The 23,413-nt window shown below is 40.6% G+C and overlaps 1 protein-coding gene across 4 annotated transcripts in view; it reads right to left on the bottom strand.

The window, feature by feature from the left end:
- Positions 1 to 6,660: 6,660 nt before the first annotated feature.
- Positions 6,661 to 23,413, bottom strand: part of ntm (neurotrimin) — a 184,523-nt gene continuing 167,770 nt past the window's right edge. For 3 of the 4 annotated variants that reach the window (XM_067228983.1, XM_067228985.1, XM_067228982.1), the window contains 7 exons: positions 22,296 to 22,421; positions 14,133 to 14,261; positions 13,466 to 13,586; positions 12,839 to 12,990; positions 12,476 to 12,511; positions 9,915 to 9,971; positions 6,661 to 9,537 (listed from right to left, as the gene is read on the bottom strand). In XM_067228983.1, coding sequence (XP_067085084.1) covers positions 9,431 to 9,537; positions 9,915 to 9,971; positions 12,476 to 12,511; positions 12,839 to 12,990; positions 13,466 to 13,586; positions 14,133 to 14,261; positions 22,296 to 22,421 — 728 coding nt within the window. In that variant the 3' untranslated portion in view covers positions 6,661 to 9,430. The remainder of the gene's footprint in view (positions 9,538 to 9,914; positions 9,972 to 12,475; positions 12,512 to 12,838; positions 12,991 to 13,465; positions 13,587 to 14,132; positions 14,262 to 22,295; positions 22,422 to 23,413) is intronic. The other variant, XM_067228984.1, reaches the window with a different exon arrangement.

Below are 23,413 nucleotides of genomic sequence, written 5' to 3'. Positions count from 1 at the left end.
AGTCATAACAAGGGGATCGCCTCTTTGTTCTCTTGGCGATGACTCGTGAACGATCATTTACCTCAAAATACGTTTTTTTGAGGTAATACGTAATTCGTTACGTAACATTTGAACCCTCTAGTCTAGTACGAAACATTACCATTTTCCATCTTGCCACGGTGATTTGGAGTGTTGTATAATGCAAGTCATTGCTGGTTGTCGAAGCACTTAGCATTATCCTGAAACTGGTAGACAGAAATATATTTAGTCATTTAGATTCACAAATGGTAGTTTGAGGTACTACATCTGTTAATAATTAAAATCATTGATCACATTCATATTACTGGCTACCAACACAAAGCTTTACATCCAAGAAAATGTAGGAACTAAGCTTGAGATTGGAAAATAGTATGTTAAGTAACAGCCTGATCAACCTAAATTTAAACTGCCACAGCAGTTACAAGATTATCATCTCAGGTACAGGCATGACATCCATACCACTGGCAAAATTAAAGTTGTTAGAAAATGTAATTTAAGACACATTAAAGGAATGTTTATGCAATCCTCTTACAGCTGTGTGCCCTCTGTGGTAGGCTCACTAAACCACATCACCTTCTCGAGTGGAATGACAGATTTATTTGCAGTGTTGTGGGGTAGTGAGGGATTTTGAACACTTCTCAAATCGTTGGCGGTAAGGAGAGGAAGATGTTTTGTAGCATGTTATTAATTCACCACTGGCTATTAACTAGCACAGTCCACTTAGATTTACTTTTTTTGTTTAATTGTGTTCATTACGTGCAACGCGTAAGTAAGTCTTAAGTAACTAATTAGGGACATCACAACCTTGTCTCGATGACAGCTGTCGTGATGCAGAACACTTCACAGCACAAACTATCCATTTGGGGAGAACTGACATGTTCACAATAACAAACTGAAAACTAATTACATGGTAAATCATTTTAAGCAGTCTGTTTTTTATCTGACAAAGTGAAACTGTGAATGTTCGGTTAAATGAGAAAAAGTTACATATCCAATTTATTTGAAGAGATACTGTACGTGAAAAACTTTATTAAATACTAATTACTAAATACTTTTATTTTTGTTTTTTGTTAAAACCTTAGGCTAAGGCCTTAGCGTAGCGGCCTGGGATTGAATCTACCCCAGGACCCTTTGCTGCATGTCTGTGTCTCTCTCTCTGTGTCTCTCTCTCTGTGTCTCTCTCTCTGTGTCTCTCTCTCTGTGTCTCTCTCTCTCTGTGTCTCTCTCTCTCTGTGTCTCTCTCTCTGTGTCTCTCTCTCTGTGTCTCTCTCTCTGTGTCTCTCTCTCTGTGTCTCTCTCTGTGTCTCTCTCTCTCTGTGTGTCTCTCTCTCTGTGTCTCTCTCTCTGTGTCTCTCTCTCTGTGTCTCTCTCTCTGTGTCTCTCTCTCTGTGTCTCTCTCTCTGTGTCTCTCTCTCTCTGTGTCTCTCTCTCTGTGTCTCTCTCTCTCTGTCTCTCTCTCTCTCTGTGTCTCTCTCTCTCTGTGTCTCTCTCTCTCTGTGTCTCTCTCTCTCTGTGTCTCTCTCTCTGTGTCTCTCTCTCTGTACCTCTCTCTCTCTCTGTGTCTCTCTCTCTGTGTCTCTCTCTCTCTCTGTGTCTCTCTCTCTGTGTCTCTCTCTCTGTGTCTCTCTCTCTGTGTCTCTCTCTCTGTGTCTCTCTGTGTCTCTCTCTCTGTGTCTCTCTCTCTGTGTCTCTCTCTCTGTGTCTCTCTCTCTCTGTATCTCTCTCTGTCTGTGTCTCTCCCTCTCTCCTATATTTTCTATCCCTCTACACCGTCTCTATGAAGAAAAAATAAAAGCAGAAATTAAACAAGAACCTCTAATATTTGTTGTACACTTTTTTTTATCCATGCAATCTTCATCACTAATAAATCAAAATTGTTTTCAATAATTATGTCAGTCATGTGTTTGTCCCTTAGAAACTGTTGGGATGTCAGTAATGTGAAAACGTTCTTGTTTTCTTTCTCCACATATATGAACATTATGGACATTTGATAATCATTTAAAACAATATTTTTTGAGGTGATATTAACTGCCCAAGCTGCGAAGGCCACAAGCACACTTGACAATTTCCTCAGAAATTGTACCCTCTCTAGTTTACAAATGTATTTTACGGTGGAGATCCAACACAATTGTAGTTATTTGTGTAAACAGAAATTCCCATGACTGTCTATTGTACCGTGTCCCACTGTTGACCTATCTTCCATAACAAATCGCCAAATTACCCTTTCTAAACAATTACAGTACGTTGTGTACACAAACCCAACTCCTCCTTAAATGCTCATTCATTAATGTATTCTTTTCACATGCATTTGGCTTCATGCAAATTGTAGGCTTAATGTTGCTGCGTTTGGTCAACTGGGTCTGTCCTGTGTCCTTAGATAAAGAATTCTACATAGGTTACCAGCCGGGACATAAACACCAGAGGCAGCTGTTAACTTGGAAATTAGAATACGTTAGAATATGTTACACAAAGCATGATCATTCCCTGGATTCAATCCTTTGTGCTCTGAGCACATTCATTGGCCTTGAATAAAAGAATGAGGACCAAGGTAGGTAACTGTCACATCATTAATCATGTTTTCAGTTATTCCCCAGAGGACCCTGTATGTACATCCAGCTTTTGTTTTTTTGCCTTCTCATATCACGACAAATACAGTAAGATACACAGATGTTTTGTATGATGCAGACTGTATTTTACAGTATATTATGTTGAGGTAGCAACATAGTGATTCAGTGGTAGATATAGTTAGATTATTTTCTACTTTCCGTGCATCTTGGTTACTGCCATTGCAACAGCGAGAGAGCACATGAGTATATTTAGGCCTACTAGTCGCCAGTTAAGAGTATTCAAATTCAGCACATTGCTGACACTTCCACACATTACTTTTAACTAACACAGTGGTGAAAAAACACATGAAAATCATATGAGTGTAAACGGATCCTATTAAGGCAGGAAGGGGCTTGTCAAAGGTTAGTCACCGTCTTTATTCCACTAAGAGTCTTATTTAGACTTAGCTGATTTTTCAACACTTTGGCCGACTGGTTATTTTTAAATGTGCTGTAGATATACATCTGACTTTGACTTTCAGCAAGAAGCTAAAAATATTTTCAATCATTTCAATGGTTGCTACAAAGTTCTCACCTGTGCAGTAGAAGGGTTAATGTGCTTTCTCATAGGTGGAATTTAATTTGATATTTGTACTTCTTATTATCTTGGAAAGGGAATGTATTCTGCTAAATTAATTTCCATGTCAATATGAGATGTCAGTTGATCGTGCTAGTTAATTATGCCTAGCCATGCCTGCTAATTATTATACAATTTCAATCCACTTATTCCGCAGAGAATGTAGCTGTGTCCTGACCTTCAGAAGTGGTTTTGGCATAAGGAAATCACCCCGGTATAGATACCACCTCACAATAAAGCATAGAAACGGAATTCGAAGATACATTCATTTCTTAGTAATGTGGAATGTAGGTTTTTAATGTTTTTCCAATCGTTGTCATTAATTAATTGGAGTGTGGGAGTTTGATGTAGGCTACAGCATAGCCATTGTGATCTTTTATAAATTAGTGGAGCAAGCACATTTCTTGTGTTCAATGGCAAAAGGTCACATCTGAATACTGTACCTAAGACATGGCTCTTCTCGTCATACAACACTACACTCAAGTCAGACTCAGTTTACAGTCTTAAACTAAAACAGGACATCCTTTTGCATCCCTCATCTAAGTGTTGATATTGGAGAAGTGTGGCATAACTCTGAAGCTACTTTGCTTTGGGAGTACTGCATTGATCCCCTCTATAATTACCTCACCTCACAGATGCTAATCCAAGGAAACTGACTTTAAAAAAAGTGCTTAACTGTTGTGGCACAGTTGACGTTGCAGGTGTCATTTTAGGGTCATTTAACTTTCACTTAAATTTCCTGTGCTTTTGCACCTGTGTCTTATCATACTATACAGACACACGTACACACAGTAAGCCTGTTTCAGTAATTTTTTAAACATACTGTATGACAAATCAAATTTTGGACCACACAGTCTTTTGAAATGTTGGTTGTTTGATGGTCTGTTTGCTAAAATCTGGGGCTGCCAAACAGAGGAGGAGCCTTTAAGACATCATTAGCACTCACCAAGAAAACAGACAGGCCTTTACCAGTCGCAGGAGAAGAAGAACAACTTGAAAGTACACATATGAAAATCCTGATTCATCTAAGTGCGAACCCACTCTGTAATTATGAGAAAGAAACCCCACCCTGGTTCTTATCGGAACAGATGGTACTCTCTTTGGTTTTCTTAAAAAAGAGAAAAAAGAAAGCGCGCAGCTTGACTGTGATCTTCTTACCCACAGTCAGCACCACACAGGTCTGTGATGAAATATTTAGCAGACCAATCCAAAAAATGTACCAGCTGTTAAGATTGTCTGCCTGTGTTGATAAGTAATAATGGGTATAAGGTGAAATCATTTCGAAACGAGGAGAGATTATTATCTTCATTATGACAGTATTTGCAGTAGTTTGATAGTCAACGCTGATAAACATTTAATTAGGTTGTATTATTATATCCATGTTCTAAGCCACAATTACTGTCAAACACATACCAAAAAACAATCATATATTTATATGATATGTGCAGTATATGTTTGGATGCACTACATAGATTCACAACCAGGCTAATACTTTAGGACTCAAAAGGCAGAGAATGACTACCTGTATTAATTCAATGGCTGTCAGCTGTGCTGTAGTGATTGAGAAGAGTTCATTGATCTCAAGTAAATACAAGCACGAGAACTACTAATTGTCTGCAAACATATAGATGTGCACGACTCCACGTTTGAGTTTTTGTACATGTTGCTAACTACACTCTAATTTGAACTTTAATATTACTGGAAAACTGTCTGTGTTGAGGGACGAGTTCTCCCCGCGCTCCCTCCCACCCCAAAGTCATTGCTAATTATGATCTACTTTGTTTCTTTCTTTTACATCAATATTCCGATTACCTCATTTGCAGAGGGTTAGCATGAATTAAATATTTGTTCAGAATTGGTTTGAAATTGCAGGATTTCAACTACAAAGACCCATTTTGAAATCCCATTTTTGTTACAATAGTATAAAAAAAATTACAACTAAAATACTGTACATTGTGAATGCATACTCCTATATATAATATATACACAACACCCTTATCTGTACTATCCATGAATTTGAAGGAAATTAATATAATTTAGCCAAATCAGAAGCACAAGAAGCTCTCCATAGAAGCTGAATGTAGCAGCGGATATGCCCTTAAAACACTGCTTTTTGCACTGCACAATACAATCTTGTAATATTTGTATTTTTATATTGTAAATTACTTATTGTATAGTTTATTTTAATCTAATTCCACTAAGTATTGCTAGTTATGTACCCTTAGTATAGTTAGTCCTCATATTTAAATGTTAGATTCCGATATATTTAATGTTTGCACCTTCCTGCCAAAGAAAATTCCTTGTCTGTGCAAACTTTCATGGCGAATAAAATCCATTCTGATTCTGATTCGCCACCTAGGCCATGCACCCCTGCAGTGATTTGGCTAATTTCGTACTGGAACTGGTGCATGAAAGCGCTTTAAAATATCGTTCATAAACTATTCAGACACTTTTACGTTTGCCCCGTTCATGTGTTTTATACTTCATAAAAATGTATTCAGATTTAGTTTTTCGTCAACCTACACTACCCTAAGCCGTATCCGGCGTCCGCTAGACTAGAGCTAGCCTAGCTCTTTAGCAAACAATTCCACCAGCTAGCCTAATTCAATAACTCAGATTACATCAGCACGATTCGCTGTACTGCAGATAATGTAGGTGTCTGCAGGTACAGAGGTTATGTTGTACGTTACATCATGTTTTAGTTGTTTTATTTAACTTAAATCGTTTTAAATTACCGTCTAGAGACATAAAACGAATACGTTATTTACTAGCCATGCCAGTTTTACCTGAACGTTGGGAGGTAGTTGCGACACAGAAATCTGATTGGTTGAAAAACTTGATTGTGTTAAAGATAGCTATATGACGCAGTTAAACTATTCTTACCAGCAAGGTGCAGCAATGTCACAGGAACGGACCAGTAGGAACCTGGGACATATGTATTCAAATCTTTACGAGATGGCAAACACAAGCAGCATGAAAAATTATCCATAAAATAAAATAAATACTTCACACCACAAATATTACTTGTTGACTAGCTTGAACATGCCACATCCAACAAATTCAAACCAAATACATTTGAGTTGGATCTGAATTTCACCATTCGAATTTGAGCAGAAACATTCCATTTGGGGATCTGTTTTTTAATTTTATTCATATTTAAATTTTAAAGAGGTGAATTCAAAACCGACGAATTCGGTGGTGTTTACATTACAATATTAAGTATTCAATGCCTTTTAAAATTCAAAACATTATGTCACTGAAACAAAATTGAGCCAAAAATAAATGGATAAATGGTTTGTCCAGCCAGTTGAGTTCAATGCATTCCACCAGACTTCTGTAATCCTGATAAAAATGTTAAATACATAGGCTACTGTGAATCTCAAACTTCCAATTATGCTGAAGTAGAACAAAATCATGTAAGAGATTACATTAGGGCTCAAAGATGGCTAAAACGAGGCATTTAGATACAACATTTTATTATTGTCAGTCTTAAATATGAACACACAATCGTCAAAAAGAAAATACATGTGAACCAATCATCTTTTACATTACAGGAGTCAAGTGAGTACCTTGAGTTGACTTGACCAATTGAGCAATTGTTTTATTAGGGAAATGTTTGTGCTAATCATTTGTGATGGATTAATAAGATCATGAAACTCCATCATGTACCTTTGCTAACCCCAAGTGGTTAAGACCCATCTCAACTCAGTGATATCTTAAAATTAAAAATAATTTATTCCCATTGCATATCAAACAAATATCACATCACATCACAAACAGCACTATACTATAGGGTAGGTACAATATAAGCTCAAACTAAATAAAATGATCGAAATAGGTATTTAGAGACGGATGAAGCAGATACTTCCTAGAAGCCCTGAATCCTTTCTGTACATCTGCTTTTGAAACAAAACTAAATTATTACAACTTGTATTGAATCTACCCATATAGCATTTTCCTTCAACTTAAGTCCCAAGACAAAGAGAGTAGCTATAGCGTTAACCATCATATCTTAAAACAGACAATATCAGTTCAAATAGCATACTGTATGTGGTGCTGTGGCCAAAATACAAATCTTTTTATTTATTAACATATTTGTTTTAAGGGCTAACCATTCTGTGCATTGCTGTATCTTCAGTGATATGCGTTAAGATGTTCTTGTTCCTAAACATCAACACTGGCCCCATCATGCAATATGTGAATTTTGATTAAAAAGACAGCATCTATCTTTATCGTAACCACCACTGCTTTGCAAAATCTGTGCCTCTGTATTCTTTTGTGAACCAGATACTCAGACCTGTACATTTGGACAAAGTACTGCATAGGTCTCAAAGCAATCACCCATTAAAGGGAAAGTTCACCCAACAGTCACTTTTACTTGAAACTGCTCACAACAAGGTCTGTGGACTATCTTGAGTAACCGGGTCATGATATCTGGAGAGAGACATTGCTGTCAGGTTTTTCCAAATGTATGTTTTGGGCGCTTTGAGCACCACAAGCAGAGTGCCATCTTGTTCCATTACATTACAGAGATGGCAGACATCTCCAACCACTGGGAACTCACAACAAAACAATCTAGATGGATAAACAGCACTACAAGTGAGAGGAAAAAGATGTATTTTAGATTTTTGGGTGAACTGTCCCTTTAACCACAGCCAAGCATTTGTCAATGGTCTGTCACCGTTAAGTGTATGTTATTGATGAAATCCACAACTGTTGTGTTTGGTAATATTAAACCCAACACACAAACATTACATTGTTAAGAAGTAGATGATGGGAGATGAACATTCAGGTATCTGACGTACCCTAAATGGAACCTGTAGGATAGTGACGCCACCGCTCATCACGTGATCCGTGAAGACCCTTCTGAATATCGTTTTACGTTTACGTGGCAGTACGCGACACTGTAGGGAGTCTGTCTGGAGATACTGAATGCGTTTAAGACCTCACATTTCAATGTGACACAGGAGCGACAGTCTGGATGAAAGACTGCACAGTCTTAACGTTTCAAATGAGCACGTGTACTTGGCTGTTTAGCAGAACGAAGGGTTTTGCCAAGTCATGGACCTACAACTATAGCAGGTGGTGTGTTCTTAAGGAGGATTAAGTAGACATACTTATATTGGGAGGTTCAAAACGGTTATATAAATGACTGCCCGATAACCCTCAAAGCCAGGTTATCAACTTACAAAACATCATTAAACAGTGTGGTAGCAGTCTCATTGCTGACGAAAAATGCAAAATATGCATAGTCAGTTCATAGATTGCGGTTGAACACAAACCAACTATAGGTTCTGTTTGAGAGCCAAAGAGTGGAGGACAAAGTCTGCAGTTAACAGTGACGTAGTCTTTGGGTTTTTCTAAACCAACGTTTGTCCCCATGTTTATAATGGACATGGCCTAACTCTGACACACAAATAGTTAAATTAGTAACCATTCACAAGTAACTACAAATAATGTAAATGACATGTCAATATGTTACAACTTAAGAATTATCACCCCGGTTGCTTTTACAAACGGTTGCATGGAAATATATTATTGAAGTTAGATGTTCACATAATAAAAACGCTCATCCATTCTTAACTAGTGGATATACTCAACACCATGAGTATAGCTGTGCCAGCTAAACAGGAATCAAACCAGGCTTGTGCCTAAATAATTACAACTTCATAATATTCCCTTCTTAAAAATAGGAATTAAACTAAGAATAGATTAGCTGAGAAAAAACTTAGAGGGGAAAAAAACACAAATCATTGCAGAAAAAGAAACATTTTGACACGTCTTTTTTTCATGACCATAATTGTAATCCTTACGTTATGATGGTACATGGAAAAACACATGTAAGGTCATTAGACCTCATGGGGACATCTGTGTTCTTTGCTTACCAATGTACATTTCAGATGCTTGATAATCACCTCACACACTTGCTATAACCTGGTCTCTCATTGAAACTTTGTGATACAAAATGTATAAACAGACTTTCAATAAGTGACACATTTTAAATAAGTGGCAAACCCTAAATCAAACAATTGAATCATACCATAACGGTAAAAAAAGAAAAAAAAAGAAGAAAAAAAAACCATTGTTAAATCTTCAGCATAAAAAAAAAAAAAGAAAAAAGAAACTGTATGTTACATACTTATTTTATTTAGCGCTTCGACATTATGTAGTAGTTCGGTTTTGCGATTCCACGCGAGAGAAAACACAATCTGCATGAAGACATCCCTCTTCAGACCCTCAGTAGGAAGAGCAGAAAGAGGACAAACACAACACAGTTGTATGTGTGTGTGTGGATTCCCAGAGCCCCGTTGTTCCCATCCTGAACTGTTCTCGGTCCTGCGGAAAAGAGAGAACCAAAATAATACTTGGCCAATTTTACGCAGTCAAGATTGATTTTTCCCTTTCTCATGTTTAGACTAGGGGATAGATATATTGACTTGTATCCGCAGATAACAAATGATTTACTGTGTTAGTACTTTCCCAGTAGTCTATAAACCCTCACAAACACTGTCAAACCAAGGAGAAGAATACTCTCTCTTGTAGAATAAAAAACTATTCTCTCACACATCTATTCTCACACAACTACTCTCAATAACCTTAGATTTTAGAAGGGTTACGTTTTCTAAGTCAGTGATCTATTATTTTAATTATTCATTGGATGTTTAATCGTTAGATTTGGGTTAAGCGAGGTAATGGTCGTATTATTTACAAACCTGACTGTATTGCATAAGTTTCAGAGCTTGTCAAAGCTAAAGGAGAAGTTGACTCCTCTAGAAAAAAAGGAGACATTCATTTGCAATAAAGGTCAGTGGCAAATGGTGGTTACACCAAAATAAAAAGCAATTTTGCATTCAGCATTATATTGCCCATCATGGCTCCTTAATGTGATTCCTTAACAAATGCAATCCCACAGTAACCTAGCAACCCATCTTTAACCCCATCCCCCTTCTCCAACTTAATATAGATGGGTGGCCAATATAATTCCACACAAAATTTCAAAAAAGTTGATGGTACATTTGCAAAACTAAACATGAACATAATCTACATCAGTATTTATTAGTATCATCGAGATCTGTTGAGATAATCAATTCTTGTTAATAACCCCTTAAAGACTAACGTTTTGGTGAACTCAAAACTAAAAAAGCGCATTCTCAAAGGTGTGATTTTACAGAAAGCTCCTTCTCACTAACAATAAATATCACACTTCGTTAATAGCGCTGCTTAAAGTGCTCCAAGCCCCAACACTGTTCGTTCAGGAACAGATTAATCCTGCAGCTTAATGTTTTAAGCAGGGGTACTTTAGGAGGCAAATTTGCATTGCAACGGCAGCTGTTATCTTCCCTCTTTTGCCGATACGCCTCGTTGACTTGACCTCTTATCATCATCTTATTGTACGATGAAACCTAGACTAGCTGAGTGTTCAGGTCAGCCTTAATTGCAGCTTGGTGTAAACAACCTAATCAACTGCAGGAGAAAAATAATCAGTCTGATAGTTATGGTGGAGCAAGAGGGGCTTTGCCCAAGCGTTTCTGAATGTGCTACAGGGACAGGTGTTCTGGCAGAGACTGCAATGCTGGTCCCTTACCAAAACTAGATATTTAACGTGAAATAACAAAGCACATCTTCTATCTTTCTTGAGTTTCATGAGTCGGACGATTTCTCTCTTTCGTGACTTTGAAGGGGTCATGTGGTTCACATGGCTAATGTCCTGTTAAAACAAATATTGCTGCAAACAGGCATTTTGCCTGAGACTGGATTATTTATAATTTTCGCTTTGAAGCTTGGAATACAATGACTTCTAATTTCCCTTGGATTTTATTGAGTTCACTATCTTTTCTTTTGGGACATGTATCCAATTATACTGCCACAGTGGATTAATCCTAATCCTGTATGTGGATAATTAGAATAATAGTGCATTCTAACAATCAAAATCAGAGCCAGTAAGTAAAGTTAAAGGGCCTGGTTTCACTTACTGCAAAAAAAAGAAAAGAAAAAGAAAACATCCAACTGTTTTATTTTGCATCTCAATTTGTGTTTGCTGTTGTTAGGAATACAACCTCACATGAGCCCAGGGTCTAGAACCTTCTCTGTTATCCTCTACAATGTCCAGGAGAGGGACTGCAGATGGCCGTACCAGTGGACGCTCCTCCTAACTACGACCATCACACCCCATAATGCCTACCAAAACATCGTTTGTTAAGTATTTGGGGGATTTGGCGTAAAAAATCCACTTTGAATGCCCACTCATCCAGTCAAATCCGTGATAACTGTACTTTACTGTATTGTTTCTCTGTGTCTAAGTTTCTGTAGCTTTGTACAGTAATGCGTTATTTTCTTATCTTGATTTGAGCTTTGATAGCCATGTGGTTTTCCAGCATTGCGTTTGAGTTAGTTGTGTGACACTGAACTAACATAAGTAACTAACACTACAAGGGACATGCAATACCTGATCTGCTTACTAGTAAACTTTCTACCAGTTAGGCTAACATCTATGAGTGTGGGCCTTGGCAAAAGTAACTGTATGGAGAGCATTCAGTAGCTCTCACTACAATCGCCATCATTCCGTGGTTTCTTCCCAGAAAACCAAATAACTTAGTTACTGTCGCCAAGACGCACATCAAAAGCACACGAACACAGATCCTGACTCACAAAAGGAGAGGTTGGGTGATTTTAATGGATACGTTTCAGACATTTCTAGGATTCACAGACACACAAGTCTCTACTCCATACACACACACACACACAACTATTTAACACACAACTCAAACAAATACATTAATATAGAGACAAAATACTTACACAGATGATGATCACATGCAACATTAAGCCATGCAAAAGACAAGACGGTTAAGGTTGATTGAAGAAAAATGGAAAACAGTTAGAAAAGCATTCCTGTTGATTTGGCCATTTCCACAAATGTTTAAAAGAGATTCTTCTTCATCAGGAGAAACTAGGGATGCAACATTTCAGAGCAGTCTGAACTCTTTAAACAAAATCAGAAGCAAACAACTGTGTCCAAAAACAGCCGTGCTTCCCAGTGAGTATCTGCACATCTCATGTCTTCAGGCAGTGTGGTACAAATGATCTGGTCCATTTCATTTACAGGATTACCAACCCAATATCTCTGCCACCACGGTTTAAGAGGAGAGATGCTCAGAAGGTGCTCCACTGATATGGGAACCAAATCCAGACTGTGAAAATGGCCGTGTTTATTCATGCTGTTAGTGTACGGTGAGCTCAGGAGTTTAAACACATGCAAGTCCGGAATACTAACCTTGCAATAGTGTTGAGCTAGTGGGCTCAATTACCTCTACAACAGAGTAAAGCAAATATATATATATCGATATATATTAAAAAAGCAAAAAAAAACTCAAACATCAAATAAACCTTGGCAGCGTTCTTTGGGATGTCGTAAAAGGCCGGTGAATGCATTAATGGTCAGGCAAGTGTGGTCATTCTGATGTTGATGGTATCATCGATAACATCACCATCATAAATACCATTAAGATAGATTCATGTTCAGAACACATTGTATTCAAATACTGCTTGCAAAGTTAATACTGCTTATAATTGCCTTCTGTTATGTCTATTATACGCTTAGTGCCACTGCAGCTGGACTAGTAACGCATGTACTCACCATACAAGAGAAATGTTGTGTTTGAGCTCCCCAGTGTGTTAATGGCGATGCAGGTGAAGTTGCCGTAATCTGATTCAGAGACGTTGAAAAACATCAGTTTGGAGAGATGCCCTAAGTCCTCGATCTCAATGCCATCAAAACCGTTTAGAATCCTAAAAAGGGGACATAAAACAATTATTAAGTTCTTTATTCTGACATTTTTACCTGCAGTAAAGGAACATTGGTATTTCCTTGCTGAAAGGAGTTCCAGTACAGTCTTGTATTTATTCAGCTTGTAGAATATTTTCAGCACAGCATCAAGATACAGTGTACTGACTTTTTACTGGATTTATGATTGTCTTTGACAACTTTCATCTTTTGATTAAATTAAGTGTTCACCAGATATGAGGCCTTGTTATTCCATCTCATGGAATATCAAACCGACCATATTGAATTTATGATCAATTATCCAGGCCGACAGTATGTTACAGATTACTTGAGGACGTCTTTAATGTCTCCCTCGATATCTAAACATGACCCACAACTGTACTCTGCAGTATCATCACACATTTGACGATGAAATTAACACACATCTACAGTCATTGAGCAGTCTTGAAGCAAATACGCAAAATGAACACAGCCAATTACCTTTTGTCATCTCTGTACCACTCAAAGCTTGCCTCCGGCATCGCATCCGCCTCACACTCCAAAACTCCTTTCTGGCCGAGGGTCACCCCAACATCTCTGCCCTCTGACACGCTGGGGGCGTCTGGAAGAGCAGGAGGGCACAGGGGGGGGGGGGGCACGGTTGTCAGAGCAACATGGATGTGAACGATAGGGGAGGGTCACTAAGAGGGTCAATGTGTCAAAGGGAGAAGATGGCGAATGACAGAACATTGTTTGTATTCCCTTCAGTCTGTTGACAAAGTGCTGCGGTTCATCAGTTTTTGAATGCTTATGTTGTTTTTTTTATGTTTATGTTTAATAAAGTACTTTATGTAAGCTTTGGAGATGGATAACCTGGTGCATGGTCTAAATCAGAGCATGTAGTGAAGTGAATAAATCAAAAACATGTCCACTCTTCCAACGTTAAACATATCATTTAGTTTGACTAAGCTTCTACTCTAAACAGACCTGTGATTATTAATGTATGACTAGTTACAATTACATACACACACTTACGTGATTGTTACTAAACAAAATCCTAAGATTCAAAACCGAAACCACGATCTGACTCGACTCCCTCCCTTGTATAAATGACTGAACCAGACATGACTGTACCACACAGACTGGAGGCGAGGCGAGGCTGACTCACAGTTCACCGTGATCTCCACGGTCTGGATGTCAGTGCCGATGTCGTTGATGGCCGTGCATATGTAGGTTCCGGCCTTCTGCCTGGTGATGGAGGGAATCTCCAGAACCTCTTCTTCTGACCCCAGGTCCCCTGAGGAGAGGGGAGGAGGGAGAGATGAACAGGTTTCCTGTACGTAATCAATAACATGTACCGTACGTTAGATCTTTGGCTTCAACAAATGTTTCCAGGCTTATTTCCCACAGGAGAAGGGAACCAAAGTGTATTGGCCCATGCATCACCACTCATGTACCAGAACTGCAAACTGGGATGAAACGGCTTTGGAGACTATCATTTTTGCTAGCTCCAACAGCTTTTAACCAAGCCCAGATAATTAATTGATAAGCCAGCTACTTTAAGAAACAGGAAACCTTTTTCAGTGTCTGGCAGCTAACCAAGACAAAAGCTTAAGTCTCAATCAATTGCAGGTTAAACCGGAACATCTACAGTACAATGTTCTGTTGACGTGATGGGTGACAAAGAATCAATCTGTGAAAGATAAGACTGTGTTCCTCCAGTTAAATTCCGGATGCTACAAATCTAAATAATACCTCAAAACAGTCTCCCTCTAAAGATCCATTCAGTTCCTCCCACATGATTTGCTTTTATGGCCATTGTTTTCCTTTAAACACACATAACAAACCCCACTCCTAGACTGCCACGATTCAGCAACCTGACATTTCCAGAGAAAGACACGACTGGCTGATTAGTGGGAGCGTTCGTGTAACCCTCTACTTCAACCATCATATCAGTGCCAAAACACTCGTGTTCCTGCGTCACTTTCTCTCACATGAAAAAAGTCTACTGACACATCCAGTCAACAAATCAAACACCAAATCCAAGAAAAAAAAACAAAGTGTGTACACTTTTCCCTTGTTTGATTTTAGCTTCGGGGGTAAAGCTAATCCTTCGTGTACCCCACTTAACGTCAAGTACGTGGGCATCCTTTCAGACAACATCAAGGGGGAACAGAAAACGTCCGCTTCCCCTGTGCCACGGATGACAGTAATAGAATGCGCACGTATTCACTTTGTCAGGTTTCAGAGCGACAGCGACTCGCACCTGGGAGAGGGCTTGATGAGGAGTCGCTGCAGAGCTTGCATCAGCTGACAGGAAGCATCGGGAGATCTCCAGAACACACAGGTGCGCGAGTCCCCGCTCTCTCCGTCTCCCTCCCTCCCTCTCTCTCTCTCTCTCTCTCTCTCTCTCTCTCTCTCTCTCTCTCTCTCTCTCTCTCTCCCTCTCTCTTCTCTTACTCCCTTCTCTCTCTGTCTTCCTCCCTCCCTCTCACTCCCCTCTCCCTCTCTCTTATCTTACTCCCTTCTCTCTCTGTCTCCCTCCCTCCCTCTCACTCCCCTCTCCCTCTCTCTTCTCTTACTCCCTTCTCTCTCCGTCTCCCTCCCTCCCTCTTCACTCCCCTCTCCCTCTCTCTTCTCTTACTCCCTTCTCTCTCCGTCTCCTTCCCTCCCTCTTCACTCCCCTCTCCCTCTCTCTTCTCTTACTCCCTTCTCTCTCTGTCTCCCTCCCTCTCACTCCCCTCTCCCTCTCTCTTCTCTTACTCCCTTCTCTCTCTGTCTCCCTCCCCCCCTCTCACTCCCCTCTCCCTCTCTCTTCTCTTACTCCCTTCTCTCTCTGTCTCCCTCCCTCCCTCTCACTCCCCTCTCCCTCTCTCTTCTCTTACTCCCTTCTCTCTCTGTCTCCCTCCCTCCCTCTTCACTCCCCTCTCCCTCTCTCTTCTCTTACTCCCTTCTCTCTCTGTCTCCCTCCCTCTTTCTTCTCTCTCACTCCCCTCGCTCACCCCCTTCCTCTTTCTGTTCTTTCAAGGCTACCGTGTCAAATCCAGACACCCACTGCCTCTTAAAACTGGCGGTACTTCTTTTAGGAAGTATAAAGCCACCTGTCACCCCTGGAGGTTCTACGGTCAGGATGCCTCGTTCCACTCACAACAGAAGTTATTAAAGTTATTAATTTTTTGATCAGCTATACTGGTTATACAAATCTTTAGAAATGCCCACACAACTGGTTCAATGCACAAAATACTTCAAGTATTTCTATGAACTCCACCATAATATTTATATATATATATAACGACTGAGTTTTAATGAAACTATTATGGAAGGATATGATTAAGAAATGTTACATTATGACTGTTGCTGCTTAATTTTCCTGCAAGTTTCGAACAACAGGGACAAGAGTTTGTTTGGGGTTAGTTACAGGGAGGTATTTAAACATATAGAGGTGCACGACACCATGCCAGACATCCACACACATAACAACTAATGTACCAGCTTGTTAAGGTTGTGCACAAGGTTTTAATGTAAAAACGACAAAATAAAAACACAAATAAAATAAAAGGAGCTAGTAGGGGCCATGAATGTCAAGACTGGAAGAGGTGTTTACACCAAATCAATGTTCCCTGACGTTTTATTGCCAGTGTATAAAAACCCAGAGTATGGCTGGAAGCTTCTCCAACAGCTCTCTGTGTCTTGGAGGGGGGCAAAACCAGGCGTCAGTTTGAAGCTGTATGGCTTGCTTATTGCCCATGCTGGGCTTGTTTGCCCAACGCCTGCTGTGTCAGTAAAGCCAGTGAAAAGATGATGGGAGGCGCCTGAGGGCACGAGTTGACCATCGCAATCTTGCGCGTGGAGAGAGAACGAGAGATTGTTCTCTCAGTCGCGGCAGCGTTTACGAGACATAAACACGCCAAGCTCTCACACACGCGTACACAAACATACTCACCATCTCAAAGTGCTTAAGTATAGAAAGTTTGTTATTTACATTTACATTTAGTCATTTGCCTGAACAACCATGTTTATAAAAACATGCCTATAGACAGTTTATATAGATAAGGCACATCGGTACAGATCAGGAATTAATTCCATTCTGGAGGAGTAAATGTATAATAATACACATAAGGTAAGAAGATCGTCGAATGATTGCTACACTTCCCTTTCAACAGAACTGGGGGGGAGAGAGAGATGGGGAGGGAGAGAGGAAGAGAGAGAGAGAATGAGAGGGAGAGAGAGAGGGATGAAAAGAAGAGAGGAGGAGAGTCCCCAGAGTACAGCTCAGCCCCCGCTGGCCCACCTGGAGAGCCAGGTAGCACCCTGCCAATGGGACAGAGAGTGACGACAGTCAAAAAGGATTGAAAACGATAAACAGATGGAAAAGCGATAGGGAAATGTCTACACTGCACTCTCGTGTTCAAAGTTCAAGTCGTTTCAACTTGGATCCAGTTTTGTCCTCCTTACAGGGTGCATGCATGTCCTCAACACATAACCTCAACAATATACCATGTTTACATTTACATTTACATTTAGTCATTTAGCAGACGCTCTTATCCAGAGCGACTTACAGTAAGTACAGGGACATTTCCCCTGAGGCAAGTAGGGTGAAGTGCCTTGCCCAAGGACACAACGTCATTCGACACAGCCGGGAATCGAACCAACAACCTTCCGATTACTAGCCCGATTCCCTAACCACTCAGCCACCTGACTCCTTCATAAGAAAAACTGAACAAGCCTTTAGAGAGAACATCTACAGATGACTTGAGGAGGTGTGGCACAGCTATTTACCCAATTATCTTGATAGAACTGAGAAGGAGGGGATATGAAAACCAGTGTGAGGAATTTAACGGATGGAATTGCTTTCAGGTGGGATTTGGCGCTAACAAAGTCTGTTGCTTTATTGTTCACAAGCTACCTCCTCTCACCGTGGCATTTCACAGAGGGGTTGCTGCAGGTGGCAAATATGCAGATGTCGAATTTATACCGTGTTTTTTCCCCCCTCGGTTGATTGTGAGCCTTGGAGATATAGCATTTTATAACGTGCTTTGAAGTCTCTGGTCTTCTTTGATGAAAACAAACAGAGAGGCATAAATATGGCTCGGGGTTTTCAGCACTGAATGAACTGTAATAAGACAGTACTGTATCCATTCTCTCTTTTACTTAGATGGTTGCGACTGCGGAGAACTCGTTCTGACAGCTTCTCTTTGATTTGACCCTTCACCATCATCACGTCTCTTTTCTGAACTTACAATCCGATATGAAAACCATAGCTGTCACTAATGTTGGGGGGGTTACATATTCTTAGACATTTTTAGCTACATCGTGAGTTTCTATGAGTAACCTGTGGATGGTAAGAATGGAGAATTAATACATATTCAAGTGAAACGAACCTCGTCACTCCTGACCTCTCTTCCGGTAACCAAGCATTTCTTGTCGCTCACACTTATTTCTCTGTGTTTAGACAGGTGCGTTCTCTCTAACATAGTTAGCAATCTTTGCTACTTTCAAGGCAACCATCTCTCTTTTACTGAAACTCCATCTTTTTCCCCATCCAACACAAAAGCTTTGCTCAGGTAGATGTAATGCATCAGGTGTGCATTACATTCCTGGCTAAACGCGCTATGGTTTGTGAACCTGTGGTGAAAACATTCAGGTATGTGAGCTGGCTAGGTAGTCAATGCTTCCTCTGAATGGATGGGAGCTGGTTGTATTTACAGACAAATTTATCACATGCATTACATTTATCAAATCCACATTTCTTCTCCCTGACCATGACAATCCAAGGTCGTAAAGGTTTCTAGCGAATAAACTTTCCTGCAAACTCTCCTCCACGAGAAACTAATCAAATGCCAGTGAGCTCCGCCAATTTACATTAAGCTCTCAGGCAACGCCAACATTACGACTTCAATGAATATTTCCAATCAAGTGTGCCGACTCGATTTTGGTAGGATTCCTCGGCGACCATATCACTACCCGTCATGTTTGTATATATTAATTTGATGCGGGTGTGACAGGGTTCCGCGTCCAGACCCTGACAGACGTGGCAGTCAGGTAGCGGAGCAGGGGGAGACGCGTGGAACTCCTCCCGAACCAGCCTCTGAGCGGTCTATCTGGAATGCAGCCGGCAGCAGCAGGATAACACAAGAGCCCAGCCAGGGGTATCCAGGGAATCAGGTGACTGAGCGGTTAGGGAATCGGGCTAGTAATCACAAGGTTGCCGGTTCGATTCCCCACCGTGCAAAATTACGTTGTGTCCTTGGGCAAGGCACTTCACATCTGATAGATCACAGCAACACACAAATACACACGCACCAGGCATATGCACATGCCTGATACACAACCGCAACACACACCACGCTCAAACTCCGCTCCACTGGCAAACATTTATTTATGTTTTCTTTTTTTTCTCCCCTGCCATGCTGAAAGACCTTGTAATAACTGGACCTGCACTGAACCCCCTCAAGCTACTGGAGAGAGAACAGGAGAGCTGGAACAGGTGTGGTAAGATTACAGCTCTGAGTGTTGGCTGTGCTGAAAAGTAGGTATACATTTTGGTGGGGCGTTATGAGATATCACAAATATTTTTTGTTAAAAGATGCATTTCTTAACCTGAAGTAAACCTTTGGATCGGTTCATGCAATTCTATAGAGGAGAAGTATGTTGCAGGAGAGACTATTTATTTACATTTGTCTTTGGTTCTGTATTTACCCTGTGACCTTAAGTATTCTATAGGCCACCGCTGCTGTTTAGTTGGTTTTGATTTGAGCAGAGCAAAACTTTTCTTGCATTTCAAAAGCTTCTTTCAGTTGGGGATTGTTAGAATGTATGAAAAATATGAATATACATGTCAGAGCTTGTATTCTGATCGTGGAGCGCATTGAGAAAGGAAAATTCGATATTTTGATAAACGCAAAACCTCTGAAAGTAGTTTGATTTATATGGAAATGGTTTCCATTAGTTTACCTGTTTTCTATTCAAATCCATTGCTTTTGATGTGGCAAACTATCAACTCCCACGAAGAACAAACTAGAACAAATCTAGAAGTTGTCTAATGTCCCAGAGTTGATTGGAACTTGAAATCATAAGGGAGGAGCAGTGAGTGATTCCATGCTATGTTTTAAGACAGCGTGGTTTGTTGTTAATTCCCTACGAATGGTTGGATATTAACGTCATACCTATGGTTGTACGGGCATGTTTTCAGGTGGGCTGCGTCTTAATCTAAAACTTGTAATTCTATTGAAAAAAAAAAGTAATGGATGTTTGAAGCACTAAATGCTGAAATTGATACGGTACACTCCCCTTACCATGACAGTGCAGAGCAACACGTTGCTAAATCTCCTTTCTCACTGTCAAATAGAGGCCTGTTATCATCCAGATTATGTAACAGCTCACCAAAGGATTCTTTTGACAGTGTGCGTGACTCAATCACTCCTAGAAAATTGAGCAAACAATGATGGATGGTACCTACAAATGTCCTACGGTATGTAATAGAGAGAATACCTTCCCCAACATGTGAACACCAAGCAAGCTCAGATGAGAAGGATGACCCCAGGAACAGGTAATGGAATTTTATTGGGGCGCACTTGTCCACAAAGAACCCACAATGTATGTACGGGGTATTATAAAGTAAATTTGCTGTTTCTGATTCTCCATATGCTGCATGTGTGGGGCGAGTGATGAGACTATCGAAGAGAATAACTGAATAAGCAGCTTTTGGTAATTAGACAGAATGGAATCTACTTATTTGTTCAGCTGGAACACCAAGCTCTGGTATCAAGGAGACAGGTTTGAACTTCCAGCTGTGGTGCTACAGTGTTCCAATAGCTGTAATCTCTTTTATCCACAAAAGTGATCCTCTGTAAACTTGGAATACATAAATACGGGGAAGATAAATTGATTTGGGAACAAAAACTGGATGTTCTAAAATGAGCTTGATCCAAATATTTAAACCTATGGAGAATTCAGTTAAATAGATCATTAATAGATCATTAATGTAAAACAACACACATGCAGCATGTTCTATGCTATGGTATTTCATGTTAAAAAAAAATCAGTAGTTGTGAAATAGTGATTTTTACAAACCCTTTGACTCCAACCAGGGTATTCGCAAGGCACTCATCAGGCTACAACTGGCGGTTTGCATTCTCTTGGGGTCAATAACATGTATTATCATCTACTGATTGACACAAAGTGAGGTCGTAATTGCCTGGTAAACACATGCACGTCCTAGAATCTAGCCGAGGCAACCATTCTCTGTTGCCACGGGCACTGCTAGTGACAGTTGATCTTTTCAGCGCGGGCCTGCACAATTACGGCCTCTCCGCCAAAAACACCCGTCGCTTTTACAAATGGAAGCCCATCACAGGCCTCTCTTCCTCACTTATCTCCTTACAGACAGGGCAGTCACATCCTTGTCCTATTAACATTTCAATTCCCAGATGTTTGTAGGGACACAAAGGAGAGGGAGAGGAGACTGCTGGCTCACAACGGTCCTTTGGAGAGCGTTACTCGTTACGAATTCAAGACTCATTCAGCTGGTTAAGCGTGCGCATATCGGGAGGAGGACAGCCGTTCGTTTGTTTTTCACATTCTTCCACGGAGATCAGGAACTGCATTCAAATATATTGAATTTGGAGTTGAATAACAATCAATTCCAAAGTGGACATCATGGCTAAGCGCTCATCTGTAACAGTTGTCTATGCTCACAGATTTGAAGTACGTGAAACACTGCGTTTACCTCAGCCCACCGAAACATCTACTCAATTATCCAAATTAATTAGCCCAAACCCAGAGGTTAGTTTCTTCCCTTACATCTCATTACTCTGAAATAATGATTATGAGACAGGTAATGAAAGGTAATGAGCTCTTTCAAAAGTAGAGTGATGCAGTTCACTGGAGGTCACTCGTGTCGGCAGAGAAACACGAGAGGTGAGTACAGTAAACAGTAGCAAAAGGTACACAAGCAAGACAGAAACTGAAATGGGTGTGAGAGGTAATGGGGAGTGAGCAATAAAGGTTAAGTTGAAGGTAAGAGAGAGAATGTGTGTGTGTGTGTGTGTTTGGGGAAGGCGGGGCTAAGTAAAAGATGCAAGTTGGAGTAACAGTCAAGAGGACATGACATGTCTAACATTGGTTTGGCTTCGGGTTCAGTCCTACCTGAGGGAGAGATCAGCTTCCAACTGAGAGAGGGGTTCAGTCCTACCTGAGGGAGAGATCAGCTTCCAGCTGAGAGAGGGGTTCAGTCCTACCTGAGGGAGAGATCAGCTTCCAGCTGAGAGAGGGGTTCAGTCCTACCTGGGGGAGAGATCAGCTTCCAGCTGAGAGAGGGGTTCAGTCCTACCTGAGGGAGAGATCAGCTTCCAGCTGAGAGAGGGGTCCGGTTTCCCACCAGCTTGACACATCAGGGTGACGTCCGCGCCTTCGTTGACCACGAGATCCTTCGACAAGTTGATGATTTGGGGTGGCACTGTGGGGAAGAATAGGCAAAATATACATTTAGTCATTTAGCAGACGCTCTTATCCAGAGCGACTTACAGTAAGTACAGGGACATTCCCAAGGACACAACGTCATTTGGCACTGCCGGGAATCGAACTGGCAACCTTCAGATTACTATCCCGATTCCCTAACCGCTCAGTCACCTGACTCCTACCTATATGGCTCAGATACTTAGATAGACTGATCCTGGCACAAATGCGGTATAGATTAATACAACACATCAAGAACGCTTCTAGAGAGCAGAAGTGTACAAACGTGTTCTTTTCCCTGGCATTCCTGTATACCTTTTCAGGCTTCCTCTGACATACTGAGAGGTCAACGCTATCCTGCCTCAACCCAACCATCACCTCAATCAAAATATGATCGTGGCATAGGCTTGTTCACCTGGAGGGAATCTGGCTCATTAAACACTCCTTGCCTTTTGGCCTGGGTGCACATGGTTGCCCGCTAACCTGCAGTACACTTGCAGATACACTGGCCCATATACAATGGCGCGCAAAAATCAAATCATACAGTAATGAACTCCAGGCGTTTCAAGGCAGAACTGAGATGTTATTACTTGCACAGCGTGACAGGAATCATACAGTCTGATGAGTCCTGATTTTCTCCTGACACCTTCATATGAGATGAAACCAAGAGTTTTAACCCTTAACTGTCATCTTTAGGCTTAAAATAACCGATTTCCTCTAAAGATCTGTAGAATTTAGTCAGAACAACAAAGCCTTCTTGACGATACATTTTTCTTTCAATGTCAAACATCGAGACTTTTGATAACCTTATTGTATTGGGGAGCCGGGGGGGGGGGGGGGGGGGGGGTAAAGAGACAAGCTATTTGTTATTCATCAAAACTTTATCGGGGCCAAAACAGTGTCTTGTACTATTTATTTCCTTCCATCTCTTAGACTTGCTTTGGTGGCGGTTGGATACGACTGAGAAATGTGACCCTGGTCGGTGTCCAAATG

The sequence above is a fragment of the Osmerus mordax genome, chromosome 25 (genome assembly GCF_038355195.1).
Source record: "Osmerus mordax isolate fOsmMor3 chromosome 25, fOsmMor3.pri, whole genome shotgun sequence".
NCBI classification, from domain to species: Eukaryota; Metazoa; Chordata; class Actinopteri; order Osmeriformes; family Osmeridae; genus Osmerus; species Osmerus mordax.
Note: the sequence above shows the minus strand (reverse complement) of the source record. Positions and strands in the feature narration are given on the sequence as shown.